Source organism: Suncus etruscus, chromosome 10 (assembly GCF_024139225.1).
Source record: "Suncus etruscus isolate mSunEtr1 chromosome 10, mSunEtr1.pri.cur, whole genome shotgun sequence".
Classification (NCBI taxonomy): domain Eukaryota; kingdom Metazoa; phylum Chordata; class Mammalia; order Eulipotyphla; family Soricidae; genus Suncus; species Suncus etruscus.
In genome coordinates this window covers 84,114,927-84,137,570 of record NC_064857.1, presented here as the reverse complement: position 1 = coordinate 84,137,570, position 22,644 = coordinate 84,114,927, and the positions used below count along the sequence as shown (strand labels likewise).

Genomic DNA, 22,644 nt, shown 5'->3' with positions numbered 1-22,644 from the left:
TTTGTCTTTTCTTAATCCCTGTGCTCTTTGGGTAGTCCTGGGTCACAAAAGGTGGAGAGTGGGCAAAGGCTTATTTCCCTAGAATAATAGAGATCACAGCCAGATCTAGCTCCAGCCATGCCTAGTGGCTGTGGCAGGCACCCCTGTTCCCCTGTTCCTCTTCTTGCTCTCATGAGAGATTAGTTGGCACTGGTTCTGCTCTGAGGACTGGAACTTCTGAGACAGCTGTTCCTGCATTAGGGTCAAATACATTTCCTACTGATTTGATTAGTTTCCTTCCAAGCAATGCATTTATGAAAGGGAGAATTTGCAGGCATGTATTTGCATCGACAGCTAGCCTCCTCCAGACACACACACACACACACACACACACACACACACACACACACACACACAGTTTCTTCTTATCCACCCACAACACATCAATCATCACATTTAGAGTTTGCACAAATGTACACCCTCCCTCATACATCACAATGCACACCCTCTTACCCACCACCTACACACCGCTTCCACAAGTTCACACCTGATCACAGACCCTTTAAGCATAGCTTAAAAGGAGAAAGAGAGAGAGAGAGAGAGAGATAATGGCGAAGGTTCATAGAGTCACACAAATTGAAATCAGAATAGGAACCCACCATCCCTACCTCCATTGCCAGCAGAAATATTAAGAATTGAGGGGCCGGGCGGTGGCGCTGGAGGTAAGGTGCCTGCCTTGCCTGCGCTAGCCTAGGACGGACCGCGGTTCGATCCCCCCGGCGTCCCATATGGTCCCCCCAAGAAGCCAGGAGCAACTTCTGAGCGCATAGCCAGGAGTAACCCCCTGAGCGTCACAGGGTGTGACCCAAAAACCAAAAAAAAAAAAAAAAAAAAAGAATTGAGAGGATTCTGAGCCGGAGTGATAGCACAGAGGTAGGGCATTTGCCTTGCATGCAGCCGACCTGGGCTGGACCCAGGTTCGATCCCCAGCATCCTATATGCTCTCTGGAGTCTGCTAGGGATGATTTCTGAGACAGAGCCAGGAGTAACCCCTGAGCACTGCCAGGTGTGGCCCAAAATCCAAAAAAGAAGAATTGAGAGGATTCAGAAGTGGGGAATAGGAAGCAAGAAACTCTAGACTTGGGGCTGGAGAGATAGCATGAAGGTAGGGCATTTGCCTTGCATGCAGAAGGATGGTGGTTCGAATCCCGGCATCCCATATGGTCCCCTGAGCCTGCCAGGAGCAATTTCTGAGCTTAGATCCAGGACCCCCAAAAAAAGAAACTCTAGACTCCTGGCTCCCTACCTATGAGAAACTTGTGCTCTGGGGAGATACAACATGTTCCTAGTGTGCTGCACTGTAGGGCGTCTGCTGGGTTGTGAGTGAAGAAACAGTGGCATTCATGTCCTAGAAGCCTATTTTGACAGATGGCCAAGAATGGTCTTTGGGCCGGGATGCCCTGTTAGACCTCAAAGAGGATGGGGAGGAATGAGAGTAATAGTGCAGTGGGTAGGGTGCTTGCCTTGCACAGGGCCAACCTGGGTTCAGTCACCAGAATCCCATCTGGTCGTAATTCCTGAATGCAGAGTAATTCCTGAGTGCAGAGCCAGGAGCAAGCCCCCTGAGCATCGCCGGGTGTGGCTTAAAAATAAAAAAATGAGAGGATGGAGAGGAAATGAGAGGAAAAAGGAGCCAAATTTGGGTTTTTACATCCAGTTTTCTAATGTCAGCCACAGTCAGCAGCAGAGCATCCTTCTCAAGAAACTAGAGATCCACCCTGAGAGGAGAGGTGGGGTACCAGGCCTGGAGGAATGCCCTCAGTTTCCACACTGTCACAGCATCTGTTCCAGCCAGCCTGCCCTGATCCCACTCCATGCAAGCTTAGCAGCTGAGGATTCTGGATAGGGAGCAAACCTGCTTCTTCCTGATGGAGTTCTGGAGCTGACCCAGTGTGTCCAGAAACCTGGCAGAAACTCAGCAGAGTCTTGAGGACATCCCACCGGGGCTGCCTTTCCAGTGTCCCCCTAAACTGCCGCCTGGGGGCGCCCCCAGCTGAGGCTGAAGCTGAGGCTGCGCCAGCCCTGCTGTTGTTCTCATTAATGTGATTAATAAACAAGTGGAGGCCAAGTGGAGGAAGAGACAGGCCAAGCCATGCTGCTCCGGAGATTCCCTGGAAAGATCCAGAGAGGCTGCGGGTTGGGAGATTTGGCCTGGCTTCAGCATCTCCCATCCCACTCCAAAATACATCCAAAGGCCCTGTCCCTCGTAGGCTCAAGGGGGCAGGTAGAGGAGAAGGGAGAGAGAGGAAAAGAAAGGGAAGGAAAGGAAGGCTGAGAAGCTAGATTTGGGAGCAGCTCTGCCTCTCTGCGCCAGGATGCCAGTGGGTACAGTCATCCCCATGATTACTGGTTGTGAGGCAGGCCGAGCTCTGAGATCAATATTCCCGCAATAACAGGCTTCATGTATATACAGAGCGCCTACTGTGTGCAAAAAGGCATTCTCCTACTAACAAGTTTTCCTGGACTTTCTGAGTCTTGGAGACTTCCGCAGTTGGGCAAATGGGAATGACAGTGAGCAGATAGGGAGAGGTGATGAGGGAAGAGAAACAGTCCCAAAGACAGGGGAGAGGGGGACCCAGCACAAGAGCACCACAGGGTTATGTTCTGCATCCATCAGAAGGGGGGGGGGCGGCATGGCCAGTTGAAAGGAAGAGAGGGGTGCTCAGAAGATTTTTGGAAGAGTCAGGATCTTGCCATTTAAGATGGGACCTTTACCACCAGGATGGGAACTTAGGGTGAAGTTGCAGAAGGGGCAACATCTGGGGTACATCTGGGGACCCCTAATTAGAGCCAACCTAATTCCCTTAACTGAGGTGGGAGAAAGCCCTAATTTGGGGGGTGGGCGCCTGATGGTGCCAAGTGTCTGTGTGTGTGTGTGTGTGTGTGTGTGTGTGTGTAGATGCTTTGCAGCAAAAGTTGGGGTGCGGGAGCGAGCCGAGGGGCCGGAGGGGCGTGTCCGGGGCTTGGCCCGGCGGGGTCCCGGGGCCCGGGGCAGCGGGGCGGGGCCGGGGGTTCGGGCCCAGGAGCCCGGGGCTGGGCGGGCCCGGAGGAGGCGGCGGCTCCGGGGACGTGAATCAGCGGCGGCTGCTGCGCGGCGGGCCCGGGAGCGGAGCAGCCGCGGGAGCGGGAGTGCGCGGCGGGTCCTGGTCCGGGTCCGAGCCACACGCCCCAGCGCCGCCCCTGCCTGCGCGGCCTCCGCCTCCGCCCGCGCGCGTTCGGGGCCCGGCCCGGCCCGGCCCGGCATGGTGCGGCGTCGCGGCCGATGGCGCTGAGGCGGAGCATGGGGCGGCCCGGGCTGCTGCTCGGAATCGGGCTCGGGCTGGCCGCCCTGCTGCTGCGGGAGCCCGGGGCCGCAGGTAGGAGAGGAGGGTCGGGGGCCGCGGAGGCCGAGGGAGGCCGGAGGGGGGGAGGCTCGGCCCGCACCCCACTGGCCGGCGATCGGGGCTCCTCCCGCGGGGTGCTCCCCACTGGGCTTTCCCGCCTCGGAGTCCCCCCACATACACACACGGGGTTCTCTGGCTCTGCCCCTTCCCGTCCCGGGTCCCCACTCATTCCCAGGGCGCCCCTGCCTGCACCCCAATAGCTCAGGGGACTCGCAGGGGGCCCGGTGCCGGCCCCTGGCATGCGGGAGAGGCTGGGCTGGTGCCAGGCAGGCAGCCCACTGGGTGCGGGTTTGCCCCCCACTCAGCCAGACAGACTCTGCCCCCGGATCCCCAAGTTCCCTCTCCCGGCCCCTACCCCCAAGACTGTCTGCGGGGGGCTCTGGGATGCCAGGAGACCCCCACCCACCCAGTTGTGGATGATCCTGAGGCTGACTGGGAGTGCTGGAAGGCACAGACAGGGCTGGCAGGCGGGCAGGGCAGCAGCCACTCGGCTGGTACCTTTTGCCGGAGACATCACTCCCTGCCACGCCAGCTGCCCAGAGAAGGGAAGGGAAGGGAAGGGAAGGGAAGGAAGGGAAGAGGCAGAGTGACTCGTATTTGCAAGCTGAAAGGTGCCTGTGGCAGGATCAGAGAACCTAGGAACTTCCCCGAACTCACACAGCAAAGGACAGAGTCAAGCAGGACTGGATTTTCTGCTGTGTAGATATTTCCTGTCCGTCTCGCTTTTGAAACATCAAGAAAGAGATGGGTTCTGTCTCTGTGTCTCTGTCTGTCTGTCTGTCTGTCTGTCTGTCTGTCTGTCTGTCTGTCTCTCTCTCTCTCTCTCTCTCTTTCTCTCTCTCTCTCTCTCTCTCACACACACACACACACACACCCCTCCCTGTTTGTGGGACCATAGCTGATGATGTTTAGGAGCTTCTCTCAACTCAGTGCTCTGGAGATTAGTGGTGCTGGGGATTTGAACCAGGGCCTCCTGCGTGCTAAGCATGCACTTTAGCCCTTTTGCTCTTTCGTCAGTCCCTGGGTGGTCTCTGTTGAGGTAGTAGGTGGAGGCTTTGGTGTCCTATCTCCCCTCTCTGCTCCTCTGCCTCCTCCTTCCTCCCTCTCTCAGGCTGCCCCTACACACATTCAGGTATTAATAGAGCCCCTGGCTGCCAGGAAGGGTGCCATGTGTTTGATCTGACGTGGTTCTGCAGCCATATGTTCTCTACTTCAGGAGAGCACCCCCTCCTTCTCTTCCTCAGCCTTACTTCATTCGCCATGGTGGGGTGTCTGCAAATCGTGGGGAGTCCAGGCCCATGTCCTGGGTAGGGAATGAATGGCAGCCTCTTTTTCTGGCCGGCCGCAATTGTTCCCAGGGCAGAACTGGTCCCAGGTGGAAGGAAGCAGAACACTATTGCCACCTGGGTTATTTTACTTTCTGCTGCTGGCCCTGAGCTTGACACTGCCCAGCAGGGAGGTGTGGAGGACAGGTCACTTCCTTAACACTGGGAGAAAGTTGGCATGGCAGAAGCGGGCCTGGAAGTGCCACAGGCCTCTTGCCCAGCCCAGATCTGGGCTACCTTCTGCCATCGCCGGTCCTGAATCTCTTCCTTGCCCACTGGAGAGAATGAACCTTTTGACCCGGGACTAGCTTCTGAAGAGACAGGGTCCCTCTCAGCTAGACTGACACCTTCTCTTCCCCGCCTCAGGCCTGAAGCTTGTGGGAGCCCCAGCCAAGCTGACTGTGTCCCAGGGGCAACCAGTGAGCCTCAACTGCAGCGTGGAGGGGATGAAGGAGCCTGAGATCCAGTGGATGAAGGATGGGGCCGCGGTGCAGAACATGGACCAGATGTTCATCTCTATCAGCGAGAAGCACTGGGTGGCCTTCCTCAGGTGGGGGCCAGTTCGGGGCAGCTGAGTTCCATCCTTGGGGCTTAGCAACTATGGGACAAGGCTGATGGCCTGAGGTCTGTGGTCTTTCAGTTTGGCAACGGGTGGAAACGTCCAGAAGTAGAGGCAAGGCAGGCCAGCCACAGTGAGCGTGCCCTGCAAAGTTCTCCTTTATCCTCTCCCTCACCGGGGCCCCAGGAGTGAGCCTGATGTCTTGTTCCCACAGCCTGAAGTCAGTGGAGCGCACAGACGCTGGCCGCTACTGGTGCCAGGTGGAGGATGAGGAGGAAACCAAGACTTCCCAGCCCGTGTGGCTCACTGTGGAAGGTGAGGAAGCATGGATGGTAGCCTGGAGCAAATTCTGTCTGCCCAAGGCCATGGCTCTCAAGAGAAGTGGAAGCTGGCTTGTTCTCCCCACCCCACTCCTCATCTTCTGGGAGCGCCCCCAAGCACACCTTGTAGACAAAAGACCCTCTCAGGTCTGGGTATTTGATCCCTAAGTGGGGGTGGGGCAGGGCGCTTATGGAATGTTGAGGATGGAACCCAGTCCTGCCTTAGGCAAGGCAAGCTCCCTTTTGGTTGTACTATCTCTCCAGTCCTGTTTCTGCTTTCTAAGACAGAAACCCCAAGCCCCAACTTGGGGCCTGGCTGTTGTTCTGCCGAGTGGCTAGCCTGGAACAGTGGGGGCAGGAGAGGGGGAGAGGACAGAGGCCCAGCAGCTGTGGAAGCTGGGAACTGCTCAGCCCAGCAAAACAAAGTGACTAAGAAAGTAACAAAGGGCCCTGTACCAGCAGAGGAGCTGGGAGCCAGGCCTGCCAGCCAGCCCTGCTCTGCTACTCCCGCCCTCCTCCTCCCTCCCCCAGGCCACCTCCTCCCTAGCCGCCTCCCTGACTCTGAGCCTCCCCGGACTCTGAGCTGCCTTCTGAAGTTTGGCCAGGGAGCTGGGCCCCAGTGAACACATGCAGGCTTTTCCCAAGGGTCCCTAATGGGACCTTTCCTAGAGGGCTTCTAGTGGTGGTGAACTTGTCATGGGGGTAGGAGGTGGCTTGCAGCTGGTCAGATTGTCCCCCACTCCTTTCTCCCTTAGGTGTGCCATTTTTTACTGTGGAGCCCAAAGATCTGGCAGTGCCTCCCAATGCCCCTTTCCAGCTATCTTGTGCGGCCGTGGGTCCCCCTGAGCCTGTCACCATTATCTGGTGGAGAGGAAACATGAGAGTTGGGAAGCCTGTCCCATCTCCTTCAGTTTTAAATGTAACAGGTGAGCAGTCTCGGGAGGGCCTGGGAGCAGGGACAAGGAGGCCAGCAGTCCACTGAAACCCTGGCTTTGCTGCAGGGACTCCTCAGAGCAGGCCCTGGATTGTGGGGATGGATGTAAGTGGCTGCTCTGTGGGCTGTGTAGAGGAGAGGAGAACCAGAGCCTTCACCTGCATTTGCTCAGCCCAGCTGGCCACAGTACAGGCTCGGGGCCAAGACCTGGGGGACCCATCCCCCTCTCCCAAGGAGTCAAGCCACTGGACACGGGAGCTGGGAGGAGTGTTTTTCTGGCAGAAGCCTGGAAGACTAGAGTCTCAGACACGGAGGGGTATCTTAGATATTGGGCCTATCTCACTATTGGCGCTTCTTAGAAACCTCCAGATGTTTTCCCCAACAGTGACAATTCATACCTCTCCAGGGTTAGCCCCAAAGAACCACACTTACACTCCCACCTCTGTCCTTGTGTACATACCTCATATGCTTGTGGATATGAAACAGTTTACTCTTTCTGGTCTGGGCTTGAACTGGCCAAAGACAAGAGTATAGGAGCTTGGGGTGGACCCCTGGGAAAGTGTGAGGAGAGGGTTCTGATGACTGCCTCAAGCAGTAGGCATCTGGAGAAGAGGTGGCCTCGCGGACCTTGTGGGAGGCAGGCAGAGCCTGTTTGGGGGTCCAGCTAGAGAGGAGTTTGGGGTCCTGGCACTCTAGATGTACCTGGTTGGGACCCTTAGGCAGCCAGCCTGGAATGCACTCACTAAACTCCTACTCCTTGCCCCACACTGTGGTAGGCACCATGGGGGACCCAGGGCATACAAAGAGCCACAGCCATTGGGCCAGTCCCCCAGGAATGGGTATATCTGGGGAGACATGACACATGTTGAAGGCATTGGAAACTGGCACAGTAAAGAATCTGTAAATGGGGGCCGAAGTGATACCACAGCGGATAGGGCGTTTGCCTTGCATGCAGTCGAACCAGCATCCCATATGGTCTCGTCCCGTCCCCCCTCCCCCAAGCCTGCCAGGAGTGATTTCTGAGTGCAGAACCAGGAGTAACCCCTGAGTGCCTCCAGGTGTAGCCCCAAAACCAAAAAGAGAAAAAAGAAAAGGAATCTGCAAATAGAACCGGGCCAGGGCAGGCAGGCAGGCAGGCAGCAGAGGATAGTCCAGAACTTTCTGTAAAGGAGCTGGTACCCTGAGTAGGGGCAGCTTTGTGCTCTGCAGGGAATGAGGTGAGGGTGGGGTGACCACTCAGGCTTACACTATGCATGGGGAAAGCTATTATTTCTCTGTACTGGGCACTAGATCCAGGCCCATTGAACCCCTAGTTCTTCATTATACTCTACCCACAATCTAGCCCCTACTGTTGGCAGGCAGGGCTTTGGAATGTTGAAATCCAGTTCCCAGGTACCCCTTTCCCCAGAATCCATGCTGGAGGGCTGGGCGGGGGGCTGATGAGGTTTTTCTGGCCCCAGGTGTGACCCAGAGCACAGTGTTCTCCTGTGAGGCTCACAACGGGAAGGGTCTGGCCTCCTCCCGACCTGCGACTGTTCGCCTTCAAGGTAGGAGGGTGGGCAGGGCAGAGGGGAGGAGAAGGGAGGAGTATGGGGAGGAGCTTTGCCTGGTAAGCCTCTTTTGCCGGGAGGAGAAGTCGGGTTTAATTGGCTTCCCTTCCTTCCTAGTGCATTCCTAGTGGAAGCACCTGAGACCCTGCAGAGGCTAAGAATAGAAACCTGACGTCACAGCAGATTTCCCATCACGAAGCACAGAGGAGTCCTTGGGAGGGAGGGAGGGAGAAAGTGAGAGAGCGAGCAGCGACAGAAATGAGCCAGCAGGAGCTGGTCAAGGCTCCTGCCCAGCCTGGCTCTCTCAGCCGCTGTGGAGGGCAACGGAAGCAGCCAGGCAAGAGGGCAGTGGGAGAGCCAGCAGGTGCAATGCTGGCACCTCTCATTTTTGTCTGTGTCGCCCCCATCCAGAGCCACTAGACTTTCTTTTTTGTATTTTGGATCACATCCAGCAATGCTCAGGGGTTACTCCTGGTTCTGCGCACAGAAATCACTCCTGGCGGACTATATAGGATGCCAGGATTCGAACCACCGTCTGTCCTGAATCGGCCGAGTGCAAGGCAAACCGTCCTACCACTATGCTATCTCTCCGGCCCCCACTAAATTTTCTTATCCTGTTTCTTTGCCCAGGGCTCCTGACTCAGAGAGCTGTGTGTCTCTATGGCCGGGGCATTGGCCAGAATAAGAGTAACTGTGTGTGGGCTGGAACAATAACACCATAGGTAGGGTGTTTGCACACGGCTAACCCAGATTCAATCCCCAGTATCCCATAAAGTCCCCAAGCCTGACAGGAGTGATTTCTGAGCACAAAGCCAGGAGTAACCCCTGAGCACCCACAAGTGTGACCTCCTCCCCTCCAAAAAAAGTAACTCTCTGCTACAGATGGCTCAGTGTGGGGGTAACTGGCCATGGAGTGCTTTAGAGAAGGGAGGATAGCAGGCCCCGGGATAGACTCGGAGCTTAATCCTGAAGCACCGGTTCCCTCCTCTGCTTCTGGTGCTGACTCTAAATCCCCACCTACAGCGCTGCCCGCAGCCCCTTTCAATGACTCTAAATCCCCACCTACAGCGCTGCCCGCAGCCCCTTTCAATGTTACGGTGACCAAGCTCTCCAGCAACAATGCTAGCGTGGCCTGGGTACCTGGTGCTGATGGCCTGTCCCTGCTCCAGTCCTGCACAGTCCAGGTAGGTTGGGATGCCTGAGCTGCATGGACCCCTGGCACAGGGCACTCTCCATAACCTAGATGCAGGCCATTCTTAGGTTTGATAACAGATCACTACAGCAGATTCGGAGAAGACTGAAAGTTGCTTATCCAAAAAACCCAAACCTGGGGCTAGAGCGGTGGGGCAGCTGTAGGGCGTTTGCCCTGCATGCAGCTGACCCAGGACAATCCCCCATAGTACAATCCCCTGGAGTTCTATATGGTCCCCTGAGCCAAGAGTAATTTCTGAGCACATAGCCAGAAGTGACCCCTGAGCATCACCAGGTATGGTCCAAAAACCAAAACAACAACAACAACAACAACAAGAAACCCCCAAGCCTCTCATTTATGTAATCTCTACCATTTCACGTACTGCCCTTTGACTCAGATCCATGCCAGGGACCCGAGGATCTCAGACCAAGTGATTCTGAAAATAGGAGGTCATGCAGACTTGTTCATTTTCTGTTTTTTGGGGGTTGGGGTGGGGTTGGGTTACACCCAGCAGTGGTCAGGGGTTACTTCTGACAAATTTCGCCTTTTGGTACATGGATCTTCATTTGTACTCTTACCCTGACCCCCAGAACATACAGAAAGGCTTGCTTCTGGTGCCCCTTGGTAACCAGGCACTTTGCCCAGAAACTGAACCTGCATTGCTCTGTGGGGGTCACGATTTGATAGTTAAGATATGGCAGAAGTTGGGGCCGGGCGGTGGCGCAAGAGGTAAAGTGCCTGCCTTGCCTGCGCTAGCCTTGGACCACAGTTCGATCCCCCGGCGTCCCATATGGTCCCCCAAGCCAGGAGCAACTTCTGAGCGCATAGCCAGGAGTAACCCCTGAGCGTCACCGGGTGTGGCCCAAAAACCAAAAAAAAAAAAAAAAAAAAAAAAAGATATGGCAGAAGCTAGGAATGGTTGAGAAGGTAGACTCACAGTGTGGTGCTCTTTGCAGTCTTCAGGGATGTGTTGGGCTTTACCAGGAAGAGCACTCCTTCCAAGCAAAGGGAACTGCATATGTAGAAATTTGTTGATGTGGGGCCGGGCGGTGGCGCTGGAGGTAAGGTGCCTGCTTGCCTGCGCTAGCCTAGGATGGACCGCGGTTCAATCCCCCGGCGTCCCATATGGTCCCCCAAGCCAGGAGCGACTTCTGAGCGCATAGCCAGGAGTAACCCCTGAGCGTCAAATGGGTGTGGCCCCCCCAAAAAAAAAAGAAATTTGTTGATGTGAAATCTGGGGTGTGGCTGGATTGGGGTTGGCAGGGAGGAGGTGAGACAAGACTTGAGAAAGACATAATCTTAAATTCCCTTTAGACTTGACATATGCTGTCATCTCTCTCCTCCCTGGTTTCTTCTCTGCTTTCCTGTAGGTGACACAGGCCCCAGGAGACTGGGAGGTCCTGGCTGTGGTGGTTCCTGTGCCACCCTATACCTGCTTGCTCCGGGACCTGGCACCTGCCACTAACTACAGCCTCAGGGTGCGCTGTGCCAATGCCTTGGGGCCTTCTCCATATGCTGACTGGGTACCCTTTCGGACCAAGGGTCTGGGTAAGGGACTCAGCCGAGCTGTGTGGCTGACACAGCAGGAGCACTGTTAGTGCTGCTTCCAGTTCTGGTTCTGGTTTGAGCTTTGGGGTTGCACCTTGCAGCCCTGACTGCACTCTTAGTGCTGGGGTGGGGGGCCATTCTTGGATGCTTGTGCTGTGAGAACCCTGCGAATTTTACGCTCCAGCTTGTTGAGCTTTTCTCCAGCCCCTGCCTCTGGTTCTGAGTGGAGAGGGCAGGGAGACAGGTTTATGCTACACTGAGTGTCTGCTGTGAACCTCACACATGGAAAGTAGATAAGCCCGCCCTCGCTCTAGCTCCAGTGGGCAGAGCAGAATAACAAAGAGCGTGGTAATGAGCAGGAGGGCTGCAGGATGGTACCTGAAAACCTCCTTTAGAGAGATCTGGGGGAGGCAGAAATAACTGGCTAGAGTAGTCTTCTCCCTGTGTGAGACCCTAAGCCAGGGTCAGGGGGATAGGAATGGTGAGAAGGATGAGGCTAAAGGATGAAGTCAAAGTTACCTTCTTTTACTCAGCCCCAGCCAGCGCTCCCCAGAACCTCCATGCCATCCATACTGACTCTGGCCTCATCTTGGAGTGGGAAGAAGTGATCCCCGAAGGCTCTTTGGATGTCCCCCTGGGGCCCTATAAGTTGCTCTGGATTCAAGATAACGGAACCCAGGTAAAGAGTAGAGTCAGCTCTCAGGGTTCTGAGCTTCCAAAGACTGTTGCTAAGGGCTGTGGTGGATGGGACCTCCTGCAACCCACTGTCTAGAGCTAGAGCTCCCCTCCCCCATCTGCCATATTATCCCCCCTTCTTTGCCTTTATTGACTCTCTGGTGCTGGAACGCAGAAGGGAGGAGGAGGGCCAAGATAAGGCCTGCTTCTCTGCCCCTCCTCTGCATGCCAGGACTGCCTTGTTTGTGTTCCCGGGAGGCCTCTGTACTCCCCCACCTTCAGCTCACAGAGGCTCTGCCTCCTGTTTCTAGCTTTAGTCTTCCTCCAAGGCCTCCTCAGACAAGTTGTGGAATGGGGCGTCTTTCTTTCAACACAGGGAGAACTCACAGTGGAGGGGACTGTGGCTAACCTGACGGGCTGGGATCCTCAGAAAGACCTGACTGTTCGTGTGTGCGTGGCCAATGCTGTGGGCTGTGGGCCCTGGAGTCAGCCCCTGGTGGTCTCTTCCCATGAGCATGCGGGTGAGGAGGGGGGATAAGTTGAGGCTTACAGCCTTGGGGATGTGGGGGTGGGTGTGGCAAGCAGACACTTTCCTTCCAATAAGCCCACAGACAGCCACATGGTGTGTCCAGGGTTGGGATTTAGGCTGTCTCTTTTGGTTCATGGGGCAAGTCTAACTTCTAGCCCTGCAGAGTTCCCCTGGACACCATTAGGAGGGACTCTAGACAACTGCTTTGAGAACAGTTGTCCCCTATCCCCAGCACGACCCAGAGTGCCCCCTCCTCCTTCCTCAAAATCACTTAAATTCGGGGCTGGAGAGATTGCACAGCCATAGGGCTTTTGCCTTGCATGCAGCCCATCCAGGACAGAAGTTGATTCAAATCCAGGCAACCCACATGGTCCCCTGTGCCTGCCAGGAGCGATTTCTGAGCGCAGAGCCATGAGTAACCCTGAGCACCGCAGGGTGTGACCTAAAAACAAAAACAAACAAAAAAATCACTTAAATTCTCTCTCATTCTCCTCAGTCTGGGACTAGCATAGAAATTCATGGTCCCACTGTGAGTCCCAACAGCCCCCAACTGTTGGGGACAAGGGTTAGAGTTCTCAGTTCTTCCCTTGAAGCCTGTTTCTACTTGGAACTCCAGGAAACTTAAGGAGAACCCCTTTATTAGACCAGAGAACTGTCCTGGGAAAGGTGCAGGGACACAGCCTGGCTCCTGTGTGTCTCCCACAGGCCAGCAGGGCCCTCCTCATAGCCGTACATCCTGGGTGCCGGTGGTCCTGGGCGTGCTGACAGCCTTGGTGACAGCTGCTGCCCTGGCCCTCATCCTACTGCGCAAGAGGCGGAAAGAGACTCGGTTTGGGTAAGGGGGTGGGCCCGGGGACCACTGGTTGTAATTCTGAGACTCAGCCCTCACCTGAGGCCTGGTGTCATTTCAGACAAGCCTTTGACAGTGTCATGGCCCGGGGAGAGCCCGCCGTCCACTTCCGGGCAGCGCGTTCCTTCAATCGGGATCGGCCCGAGCGCATTGAGGCCACCTGTGAGTGATGAGACCCATTGGACGACAAATACTATGCCCCCTGTTGCCCTGACAGCATTCCTCTTCTCACTCATTTGCCCCATGCTTTCCACAAGTGCCACACACAAATGGGTGGGAAAGTCAGGGTGACTTTACTTGGGTGAGAGAGTTAATGTTGGCTGATCTGCCCCTCCCCACCAGTTGAGGTCTCTGGTGGGGGCTGGCTGGTTTGGGAAGGGGGTGGGACATGCCTGTCCTCACTGCACCTTCCCACAGTGGACAGCCTGGGCATCAGTGATGAACTCAAGGAGAAGCTAGAAGATGTGCTCATTCCTGAGCAGCAGTTCACCCTGGGCCGGATGCTGGGCAAAGGTCTGTGCCTGGAGGAGTGTGTGGTCCTGGGAGCAAGTTAAGTCAGTCTCATTGCTGGGAGGGTTCAGGTTTAATGAGCTACTGGAGAATGCATAGAGTCGGAAGTGTTAAGGGGATTGGGATTCCCAGATTCCCAGAAGAATCTTCCAGGAAATTTTCTTGGACCCCAGCCAAGGGTGTCTCTCCAGTGACCTCAGACTCCAATGAGGTCATGATCCTAAAGAGGGTCCCCTGGGAAGGAAGAGAGTGGGGTCAGGCCAGGAGAACTTACCATCATTTGGCTGGATCCCAGGAGAGTTTGGTTCTGTGCGGGAGGCCCAGCTGAAGCAGGAAGATGGCTCCTTCGTGAAAGTGGCTGTAAAGATGCTGAAAGGTGAGAAGCAAACAGGAAGGAGAGGATGGCATGAATGTACCCCTTAAGGGTGAGAGGGGGGAAATGATGACAGTGCTTGGCTTAACTACAGCCCAGCACTGACAGGAGTGCTCTGCGTCTTGCGAATGGTTTCCCAGCATAGACCCTCACCCGCACATGCTCTCTCCTCCCCCCACTTTGCTAGTGTCTTAGTGGCCCTCCCAGGACTCCTGATCGGGCTGTGGAAGTGGGGCTTGGCCCAAACTATCTGGATAGCCCTATCCTATGGGTACCTCCTGCTCATGGCCAGATCCTTTAATGCTCTGGGAAACCCACGACATCAGGGATCCTAACCCAAGGCCCAAGAGTCTCTCCTGTGAAATCCAAGCCATATCCACCTCTCTCCCACCTTCTACTCCAGCTGATATCATTGCCTCGAGTGACATTGAAGAGTTCCTGCGGGAGGCGGCATGCATGAAGGAGTTTGATCACCCACACGTGGCCAAGCTCGTGGGTGAGCCCTTTGTGGGAGAGGCTGATGGGAAACAGGACAAAAACTCTTGTTTCCCCAAAGTAGGGGAACAGCCTATAGGCCACACATTTATCATTTGTCATTTGGTGAGTATGAACATGCAGGAAGAGAATAGAAGGGACTGGGGTCTGGTAGGATTAGGTGCAGACCCCAGCCAGGAGCCCAGAGTGTAGTTTCTGTTCCTGAGATCTGCAAATGGTGGGCAGGGGGTAGGGGAGGGGGACAGGGGAATCCTCCCAGATGCTCATCAGATCAGTGTGGAACTCTCAGGATAGGAGGTAGCTGAGCTGAGCCTCAAGGTTCTATCTAGCAAGTGGGGTTCTCAGAACTCCACCTAGATCAGGGGTCTCAAACTCAATTTATCTGGGGGCCGCAGGAGGCAAAGTCAGGGTGAGGCAAGGCTGCATAAGGGATTTCGCTTACCGAATATTCGCAATAAAAAATCGCATTAGTAAGAAAAAAAATCGCAAAAAATCTCATTAAACATTTGCATACCCCGAATGGAACTGCTCGGGGTATGTGAATGTTTAATGCGATTTTTTCTTACTAATGCGATTTTTATTGTGATTATTCGGTAAGCGAATAATCGCGAATACTGCGATATTTGAAGGCCGGCTGCTGGCCACAAAATGTTGTACAAAGGGCTGCAAACGGCCTGTGGGCTGCAAGTTTGAGACCCCTGACCTAGATGGAGTGACCAGCTCCCTTCTCTGCCTGATCCCTAGGGGTGAGCCTCCGGAGCAGGGCCAAAGGCCGTCTCCCCATCCCAATGGTCATCCTGCCCTTCATGAAGCATGGGGATCTGCACGCCTTTCTGCTGGCCTCCCGCATTGGGGAGAACCCTTTTGTGAGTGTGAGGGGTGGGGAGAAGGCAGGCTGTGTTGGCCTTTGCATGCTTGTAGGCCTCTGCCCAAAGCTGGGCTGGGACCTCTGGGAAAAAGTGGCACCTTTTCCAGGCTTACTTAAGCTTTGTGGGTGTGGGATGGTCCTCTCCTCGTAGTGATTTGAGGGGCTGTCTTCAGGCTCTCTGGCATCAACTGCCACCTCACTAAGCCTCATCTGCCTACCAGAACCTGCCTCAACAGACACTGGTGCGGTTCATGGTGGACATTGCCTGCGGCATGGAATATTTGAGCTCCCGGAACTTCATCCACAGGGATCTGGCTGCTCGAAACTGCATGTATGTGAGACCTACCATGCAGGAAGTTGGGTGGCGATGGGGGACATATAGAACAACAGCCGCCGTTGGCCCTGTTGGGGGACAGCTTGGGAGCCCAGGGGACCTGGATCTGGTAGGGGTGGCCTCATTTCCCTTCTCACTCCAGGCTGGCGGAAGACATGACAGTGTGTGTGGCTGACTTCGGGCTTTCCCGGAAGATCTACAGTGGAGATTACTACAGGCAGGGTTGTGCCTCCAAGCTGCCTGTCAAGTGGCTTGCCCTAGAGAGCCTGGCCGACAACATGTACACAGTACAAAGTGATGTGGTGAGTGGGTGGGGACACTGACCAAATGTTTAAATGGCTGTGGGGGTGGCTGGGAGATAAGGGGACCAAAGAGGGCTGGCATGGGCTTGGCTCAGCCTCAAGGCCAAGGAATCCTAGTGATAACCTCCTTCCCTCCCTGCCTTAATTCTCACCCAGTGGGCTTTTGGAGTGACCATGTGGGAGATCATGACTCGTGGGCAGACGCCATACGCTGGCATCGAGAATGCTGAGATTTACAACTACCTCATTGGCGGGAACCGCCTCAAACAGCCTCCTGAGTGTATGGAGGATGTGTGAGTACCCCCAAGAAAGGGTTCCTGGGAGGGGGAGAAGGGTGGGTTGGGTTGGGTATTCTTTTGTGTGTGGCCTTGGCCCTGATATTCTTTTAGAAACACACCCAACAGCTATGGCTGCTCCCTGCTGTCTGCCTAGGGGGTTGGTTGCAGTGGGAACTAGGCCGACTAAATCCACCTCTTGCATGCAAAGTCTCTGCTCATTTCATTCAGCCAGCCAGCAGGGCTGAGGACTTGTTCTCAGGCCCAAGAATGGAAATTTCAGCTGCTGGCTCAGACATAGCTCAGGCCTCAGCGTGTATTATCTATGTTTGTTTTTTGGGGTATACCAGATCTATACCAGGCTCTCAGGAATCGCTCCTCAGTGCTTCTGGGACCATATGGGATTAAAGCGAATTGGCCATGTGCAAAGCAAAAGCCCTACATGGTGTGCCATCACTCTGAGCACATGCCCCCACCCCATTTAATATATATTTTGGGGGTTTTTTTGGGTCACACTTAGAAATACACAGGGGTCACTCCTTGCTCTGCTCTCAGGAATTACTCTTGGCAGTGCTCAGTGCATCATATGGGCTTTCAGTAATTGGAACCAGGTCAGCCACATGCAAGGAAAAAGTCCTACCCACTGTACTCTCCACCCCCACCCTTTTATTTGGTGGCAATAGAAGACTAACCTCCACCCCAAATCCCTTTATCTACTTTGTCTTTCTTCTCTTGTCATATCCTATTATTCATAGTTCTTTGTCTTTTTTTTGGGGGGGGGGGGTTCACATCAGGCCGTGCTCGGGTTACTCCTGGTTCCACACTCAGAAATTGCTCTGGGTAGGCTTGGGGGACCATATGGGATGCCAGGACTCTCTCCCACCCCTCATAGTTCTTTTTCTCTTCTGTTTTCAATTTTTGGGACTGAACCCAGGGCCTCACAGGTGAAGTCTGAGCCCTCCCCATGAGCCAACAATTCCTTCCCTTTTCCTTGTTGAGTAGTAGGGCAGGTTCCCCATTTCCACCCTTTCCCTGTTCCCCAGTCTTCACACACACACACACACACACACACACACACACACACACACACACACACACACACAAACCCACACACACATATTGAAGGACCCTTCTGGACTGTGTTCTTTCCTGAAGACTCCCTCACCACCACCTTTACTTGTCAAGAGGAAGGCCACTGGGGCCCATTTTGGAGGTGTCTTGTCTTGATCTCATTCTGAGGGGTCATAGGGCCTTGGTAACCTACTGAGTTCCTGGGGAATGGGACCGCCTTCTCCTTTGTGGAGGAAGCTCCCAGGAGTGGGGTGTGACAGGAAGTCTCAGGTCCCTTGTGACTGGACCCATATCACTAACTTGTTTTTGGGCTTGCAGGCATTCTTTACATTAATCCTCCTCTCACCTACCGGGAAAACTTTTGTTCGTCCATTTTGTAGATGAGGAACTAGGATTAAGGAGGTGGCTAGCAGGGCCAAGGTCACACAGTAATTGAATGGGATTTGGGTCCTTTGATTTCATACTATGAGCTCCTGCATGTGATGTCAAACATGATCCACCTGCCCTTCCCATAAATATTTTTTGGGGGGGGGGGCATACCCTATGTTGCCAAGGACTCCTACCTGGCAGCACTATGGGAACCATATATGGGGATCTCTCTGGGCTTGTATCCTTTGAGCTCTTTTTCTGGTTCAGTTCCCTACCCCATCACCCCACCTCTAGTTTGAGGCATTTTCTGGAAACTTGGATAAGATCTCAGGGAATATGTTTTGTTTTTGTTTGCTTATTTGGGCCATACCTGGAGATGCTCAGGGATTATTGCTGGCTCTGTGCAGGAATTAGTGGTAGTCAGGGAATCTTATGCATGCCCGGGACTGAAACCCAGTAGGCCTTGCGCAAGAGCAGGCACCCTACCTGCTATACTCTCTCTCCAGCCCTCAGGGAATCAGGGTTGTTGTTGTTGTTGTTGTTTATTGTTTTTGAGCCACATTGGTAGTACTTAAGGTTTGCTTGTGACTCTTTGCTCAGGGATCACTCCAGGTGGGCTCAGACAGCCATATGGGGTGCTGGAGATTAAGCCTGGGTCAGCCAAGTGCAAGGCTACCATTACCCTTACTCATTGTACTTTGTGTTCTGGCCCCAGGGCCTCTTTTTTTTTTTAACTTTATTGATTGATTGCTGATTGGTTTCTGGGCCACACCCAACGGACCTCAGGAGTCACTCCTGGCTCTGCACTCAGAATCGCCCTAGCAGGCTTGGGGCTCATATGGGATGCCAGGAATCGAACTGGGTCCCTCTGGGGTCGGTTGCATACAAGGTAAATGCTCTGCTGTGCTAACTCTCCAGCCCCAGGGCCTCTGCTTTTTTTTTTTTTTTTTTGGTTTTTGGTTTTTTTGGGTCACACCTGGAAGCACTCAGGGGTTACTCCTAACTCTATGTTCATAAATTACTCCTGGCAGGCTCAGGGGACCATATGGGATGCTGGGATTCGAATCACCATCCTTCTGCTGGCAATGCAAATGCCCTACCTTCATGCTATCTCTCCGGCCCCATGGCACTCTGCTTTTGAGGAAGGACTAATGCTCCTCTTTCTCCCGGTTCTTCCCCCAGCTATGAGCTCATGTACCAGTGCTGGCATGCAGACCCTAAGCAGCGCCCGAGTTTCACCTGCCTGCGCATGGAGTTGGAGAGCATCCTGGGCCATTTGTCTGTACTCTCCACCAGCCGGGACCCCTTGTACATGAATCTGAAGGGAGCTGACGAGCCTGCTGAGGGAAGCAGTTTGGAGCTGCCCAGTGGAGACCAGGCCAGCGGCGGGGCTGGGGATGGCAGTGGCCTGGGAGCAGTGGGGGGAACCTCCAATGACTATCGCTACATTCTCAGCCCTGGGGTGCTTGCTGAGCAGCCTGGTCAGGAAGAGCCACCACAGCCCCAAAGTCCCCTCAACGAGGCCCAAAGGCTGCTAATGTTGCAGCAAGGGCTTCTGCCCCATAGCAGCTGTTAGCCCACAGTTGGTCTGAAAGCTTCTGGGCCATGTGGCTGGCTCTGCTAGCCACTGAGCTGGCTAATGAAGCCCCATGTGTCCCCAGTCCAGGCAGCAGGTGTGGAGGCTCCTGTGGTAGTCTCCCCAAGCTGTACTGGATGCCTGGACTGACCAAATCGTCCAATCCCAGTTCTTCCTGCAGCCACGCCAGGGCCAGCCTGGCACAGATTCAGGCCTTGTTTCGGAGATGGGCCAGGCCTATTCTCTAAGGCTTGGTTGTGTTTCCATGGTTCCCATGGGTTTGAGGAGTTGGGGGAGTGTAGCTACGGCCCCGTGGGGGCCCCTGACTCTCCCAGCTGAGCTGTCCCTACTGCTTCTGTGCATGCATAGAGGTGGCATGTCTCCAGCTTGATGGTCCAGCTGGGCCCACAGTGAGGGTTGAAATGGTCAGGTTTGCCCATCTGCACACTCGAGTTGCCCTTTATTTCCCCCTTCAGGTGGGAATGAGTGAAGATTTGGTAACAGGTCCCAGATCTGGAGTCAGCAGTTACGCTCAGGTCCAAACCCCTTTCCCAATGGCCCCAGGCCCTGGTGAGGCACACAGCACAGCTGGCCAGGGACTGCAGGGCATACCAGGTTGCTGTGACCACCACTTAACATCTCCTGATGCCATGCACTAGGCCTGGCAAGAGGAAGGTGGCTACAGGGCTCACCGAGGAAGGAGCGTGCAGAGGCGTCTCTCCAAGCCCTCCCACAGTCTGTCTCAGCATGCTACCAACTCCCAAAATATCCTCCACTAACAAAGGCAGCTGTGTCTGAGTTCATCTTCCACGCAGCACCCTCAGCCCATTTCCCTCTCATTGCAGACCTTCTTCTGTGCCAGGAAAGATGGAGCTGGAGTGGGGGGAAGTTACTGGAGCCTGGACCCCAGGCCTGGCTGAGGCACCTTGAAAGTATGTGGGGCCAGGCTCTTGCTGTTAGGGACAATTCTGAGTTGTTAGATACTGTTTAAAAACAGAAATAAAATTGATGACTAAAGACCCAAGGCATTGTCCCTTAAATGTTTATGCTTTATTTTTCTCCTCCAGATCACAAAAGTGAAACATCTCTGCAAGAGCAAAGTCTGGAAAGACATATGCCCAAATGTTAACAACTGTTATCTTTACATAATGTGGTTATGGGAAACTTTTCTTTAGTGTTTTAAAAAGTTATCTGCATCATGGGGCCTGAGCGGTGGCACAAGCAGTAGGGCGTTTGCCTTGCATGGATGGACCATGGTTGATCTGCTGGTGTCCCATATGCCAGGAGTGATTTCTGAGTGCATAGCCAGGAGTAACCCCTGAGCGGCACCAGGTGTGGCCCAAAAAGCCAAAAAAAAAGTTATTTGCATCAGGGACCAGAGCAGTAATAGTAATGTAGCAGATAGGGCACTTGCTTTGCATGTGGCATAACTGGGTTTGAACCCTGGCACCACATACAGTCCTCTAGTCTCCTCCAGGAGTGATCCCTCAGCACCGCCCAGTATGGCCCTAAAACAAAAGTTTTCTGCATTAAGCACATAATTGACAGAAGATCCTCCAAAATAATACTCTTTTTTTTTGTTTTTGTTTTTGGGTCACACCCGGCGGTGCTCAGGGGTTACTCCTGGCTGTCTGCTCAGAAATAGCTCCTGGCAGGTACAGGGGACCATATGGGACACCGGGATTCGAACCAACCACCTTTGGTCCTGGATTGGCTGCTTGCAAGGCAAACACCGCTGTGCTATCTCTCCGGGCCCCAAAATAATACTCTTTTTTTTTTTTAGTTTTTGGGTCACACCCCCGGCGGTGCTCAGGGGTTACTCCTGGCTGTCTGCTCAGAAATAGCTCCTGGCAGGCACGGGGGACCATATGGGACACCGGGATTCGAACCAACCACCTTTGGTCCTGGATCGGCTGCTTGCAAGGCAAACACCGCTGTGCTATCTCTCCGGGCCCCCAAAATAATACTCTTAAAGATGATAATTCTTCAAAAACAAATAGAAAATTGCAGGGTTTTTTTTTTTTTTGTTTTGTTTTTTTTAATTTTTAGTGATGGAGAGATAGCTCAGTCAGCTAAATAAGTGCTTTGCAAGCAAGAAGCTTGTGTTCAGTTCCTGGTATCATGAGCACTACCAGAGTTGTCACACCCCACCCCACCAAACATAGCTGGGAGCAACTCCTGGGCCAAGAGACCAAAACCCAAACCAGATACCTAAAAATCTGCATGGAAATGAAAGGGATTGACCCTTAGAAAAAGCAGGGGGTTCTTTATCTTGGATCCAGGGCGAAGATATTATCCTTCCAACAGAGTCCTATTATTGGTGTGGACACCTTACCCTTAAATTCTCGTCTGAAACCTGGGGAAACTCTGGGAAGTAGTGGGCCAAGAGAACAGTGTATGAGTCACCTGAAGATTAGAAATCAAGCTTGAACTTTGCTTTCAGATTTTTCATTAAAAAGTTATGAGAGGCACCTGTTCTTCAAACCCATGTACTCCCATTTTTTTTTTGTTGTTGTTGTTGTTTTTGGGCCACACCCGGTGGTACTCAGGGGTCACTCCTGGCTGTCTTCTCAGAAATAGCTCCTGGCAGGCATGGGGGACCATATGGGACACCAGGATTTGAACCAACCACCTTTGGTCCTGGATTGGCTGCTTGCAAGGCAAATGCCGCTGTGCTATCTCTCCGGGCCCCCATGTACTCCCTTTAACATGTAACCTCACTTATTTGGATCTTTGCTTGCTTTTTTCACTCTGGAGAAACTCGTGTTCACTCTTGACTTAGTACGTTTCTTTCTTTGCCCTCCCCATTTTTTTTTTTTTTTTGGTAGTTTTTGGGCCACACCCAGCAGTGCACAGGGGTTACTCCTGGCTTTCTACACTGAAAAACCACTCCTGGTGGGCTCAGGGGATGCTGAGAATCGAATCTGTGTTGGCCGCATGCAATGCAAACTCCCCATAGTACTCTCTCTGACCCCTTCTTTTTCTCTCTCTCTCTCTCTCTTTTTTTTTTTTTTTGGTTTGTTTTTGGGTCACACCCGGCAGCCCTCAGGGGTTACTCCAGGCTCTGTGCCCAGAAATCAACCCTGGCATGCTTGGGGGACCATCTGGGATGGCAGGATTTGAACCTCTGTCCGCCCTGTGTTGCTTGCATGCAAGGCAAACACCTTACCACTGTGTTATTGCTCTGGTCCCTGGCCCCTTCTCTCTCTCTCTCTTTTTTTTTTTTTTTTGGTTTTTTGGGCCACACCCAGCGGTGCTCAGGGGTTTCTCCTGGCTGTCTGCTCAGAAATAGCTCCTGGCAGGCACGGGGGACCATATGGGACACCGGGATTCGAACCAATCACCTTTGGTCCTTGGATCAGCTGCTTGCAAGGCAAACACCGCTGTGCTATCTCTCCAGGCCCTGGCCCCTTCTCTTAAAAAAAGGTTTTAGAAGGGCTGAAGTGATAGTGCCAGGCTATGGTGCTTGCCCTGCATGCTGCCAACCCAGGTTAGATTCCCAATACCAAAGAAGGTCCCCTGAGCACTGCTAGGCATGAGCCCGTGTACTAGTGGGCAGGGCCAAAA

At 53.8% G+C, this 22,644-nt stretch overlaps 1 protein-coding gene across 1 annotated transcript; it reads left to right on the top strand.

Moving 5' to 3' along the window:
* The first annotated feature begins 3,157 nt into the window (after window positions 1-3,157).
* On the top strand, window positions 3,158-20,101 carry TYRO3 (TYRO3 protein tyrosine kinase). The gene is made up of 19 exons (XM_049782136.1): window positions 3,158-3,395; window positions 5,114-5,297; window positions 5,521-5,621; window positions 6,382-6,552; window positions 8,021-8,107; window positions 9,179-9,294; window positions 10,673-10,850; window positions 11,384-11,529; window positions 11,902-12,046; window positions 12,760-12,889; window positions 12,966-13,066; window positions 13,322-13,417; window positions 13,710-13,790; window positions 14,191-14,283; window positions 15,027-15,148; window positions 15,372-15,481; window positions 15,627-15,786; window positions 15,943-16,079; window positions 18,684-20,101. Exons 1-19 carry the CDS (start codon window positions 3,302-3,304, stop codon window positions 19,075-19,077), a joined length of 2,646 nt encoding a protein of 881 aa, XP_049638093.1. The 5' UTR covers window positions 3,158-3,301; the 3' UTR covers window positions 19,078-20,101.
* Window positions 20,102-22,644: the final 2,543 nt, after the last annotated feature.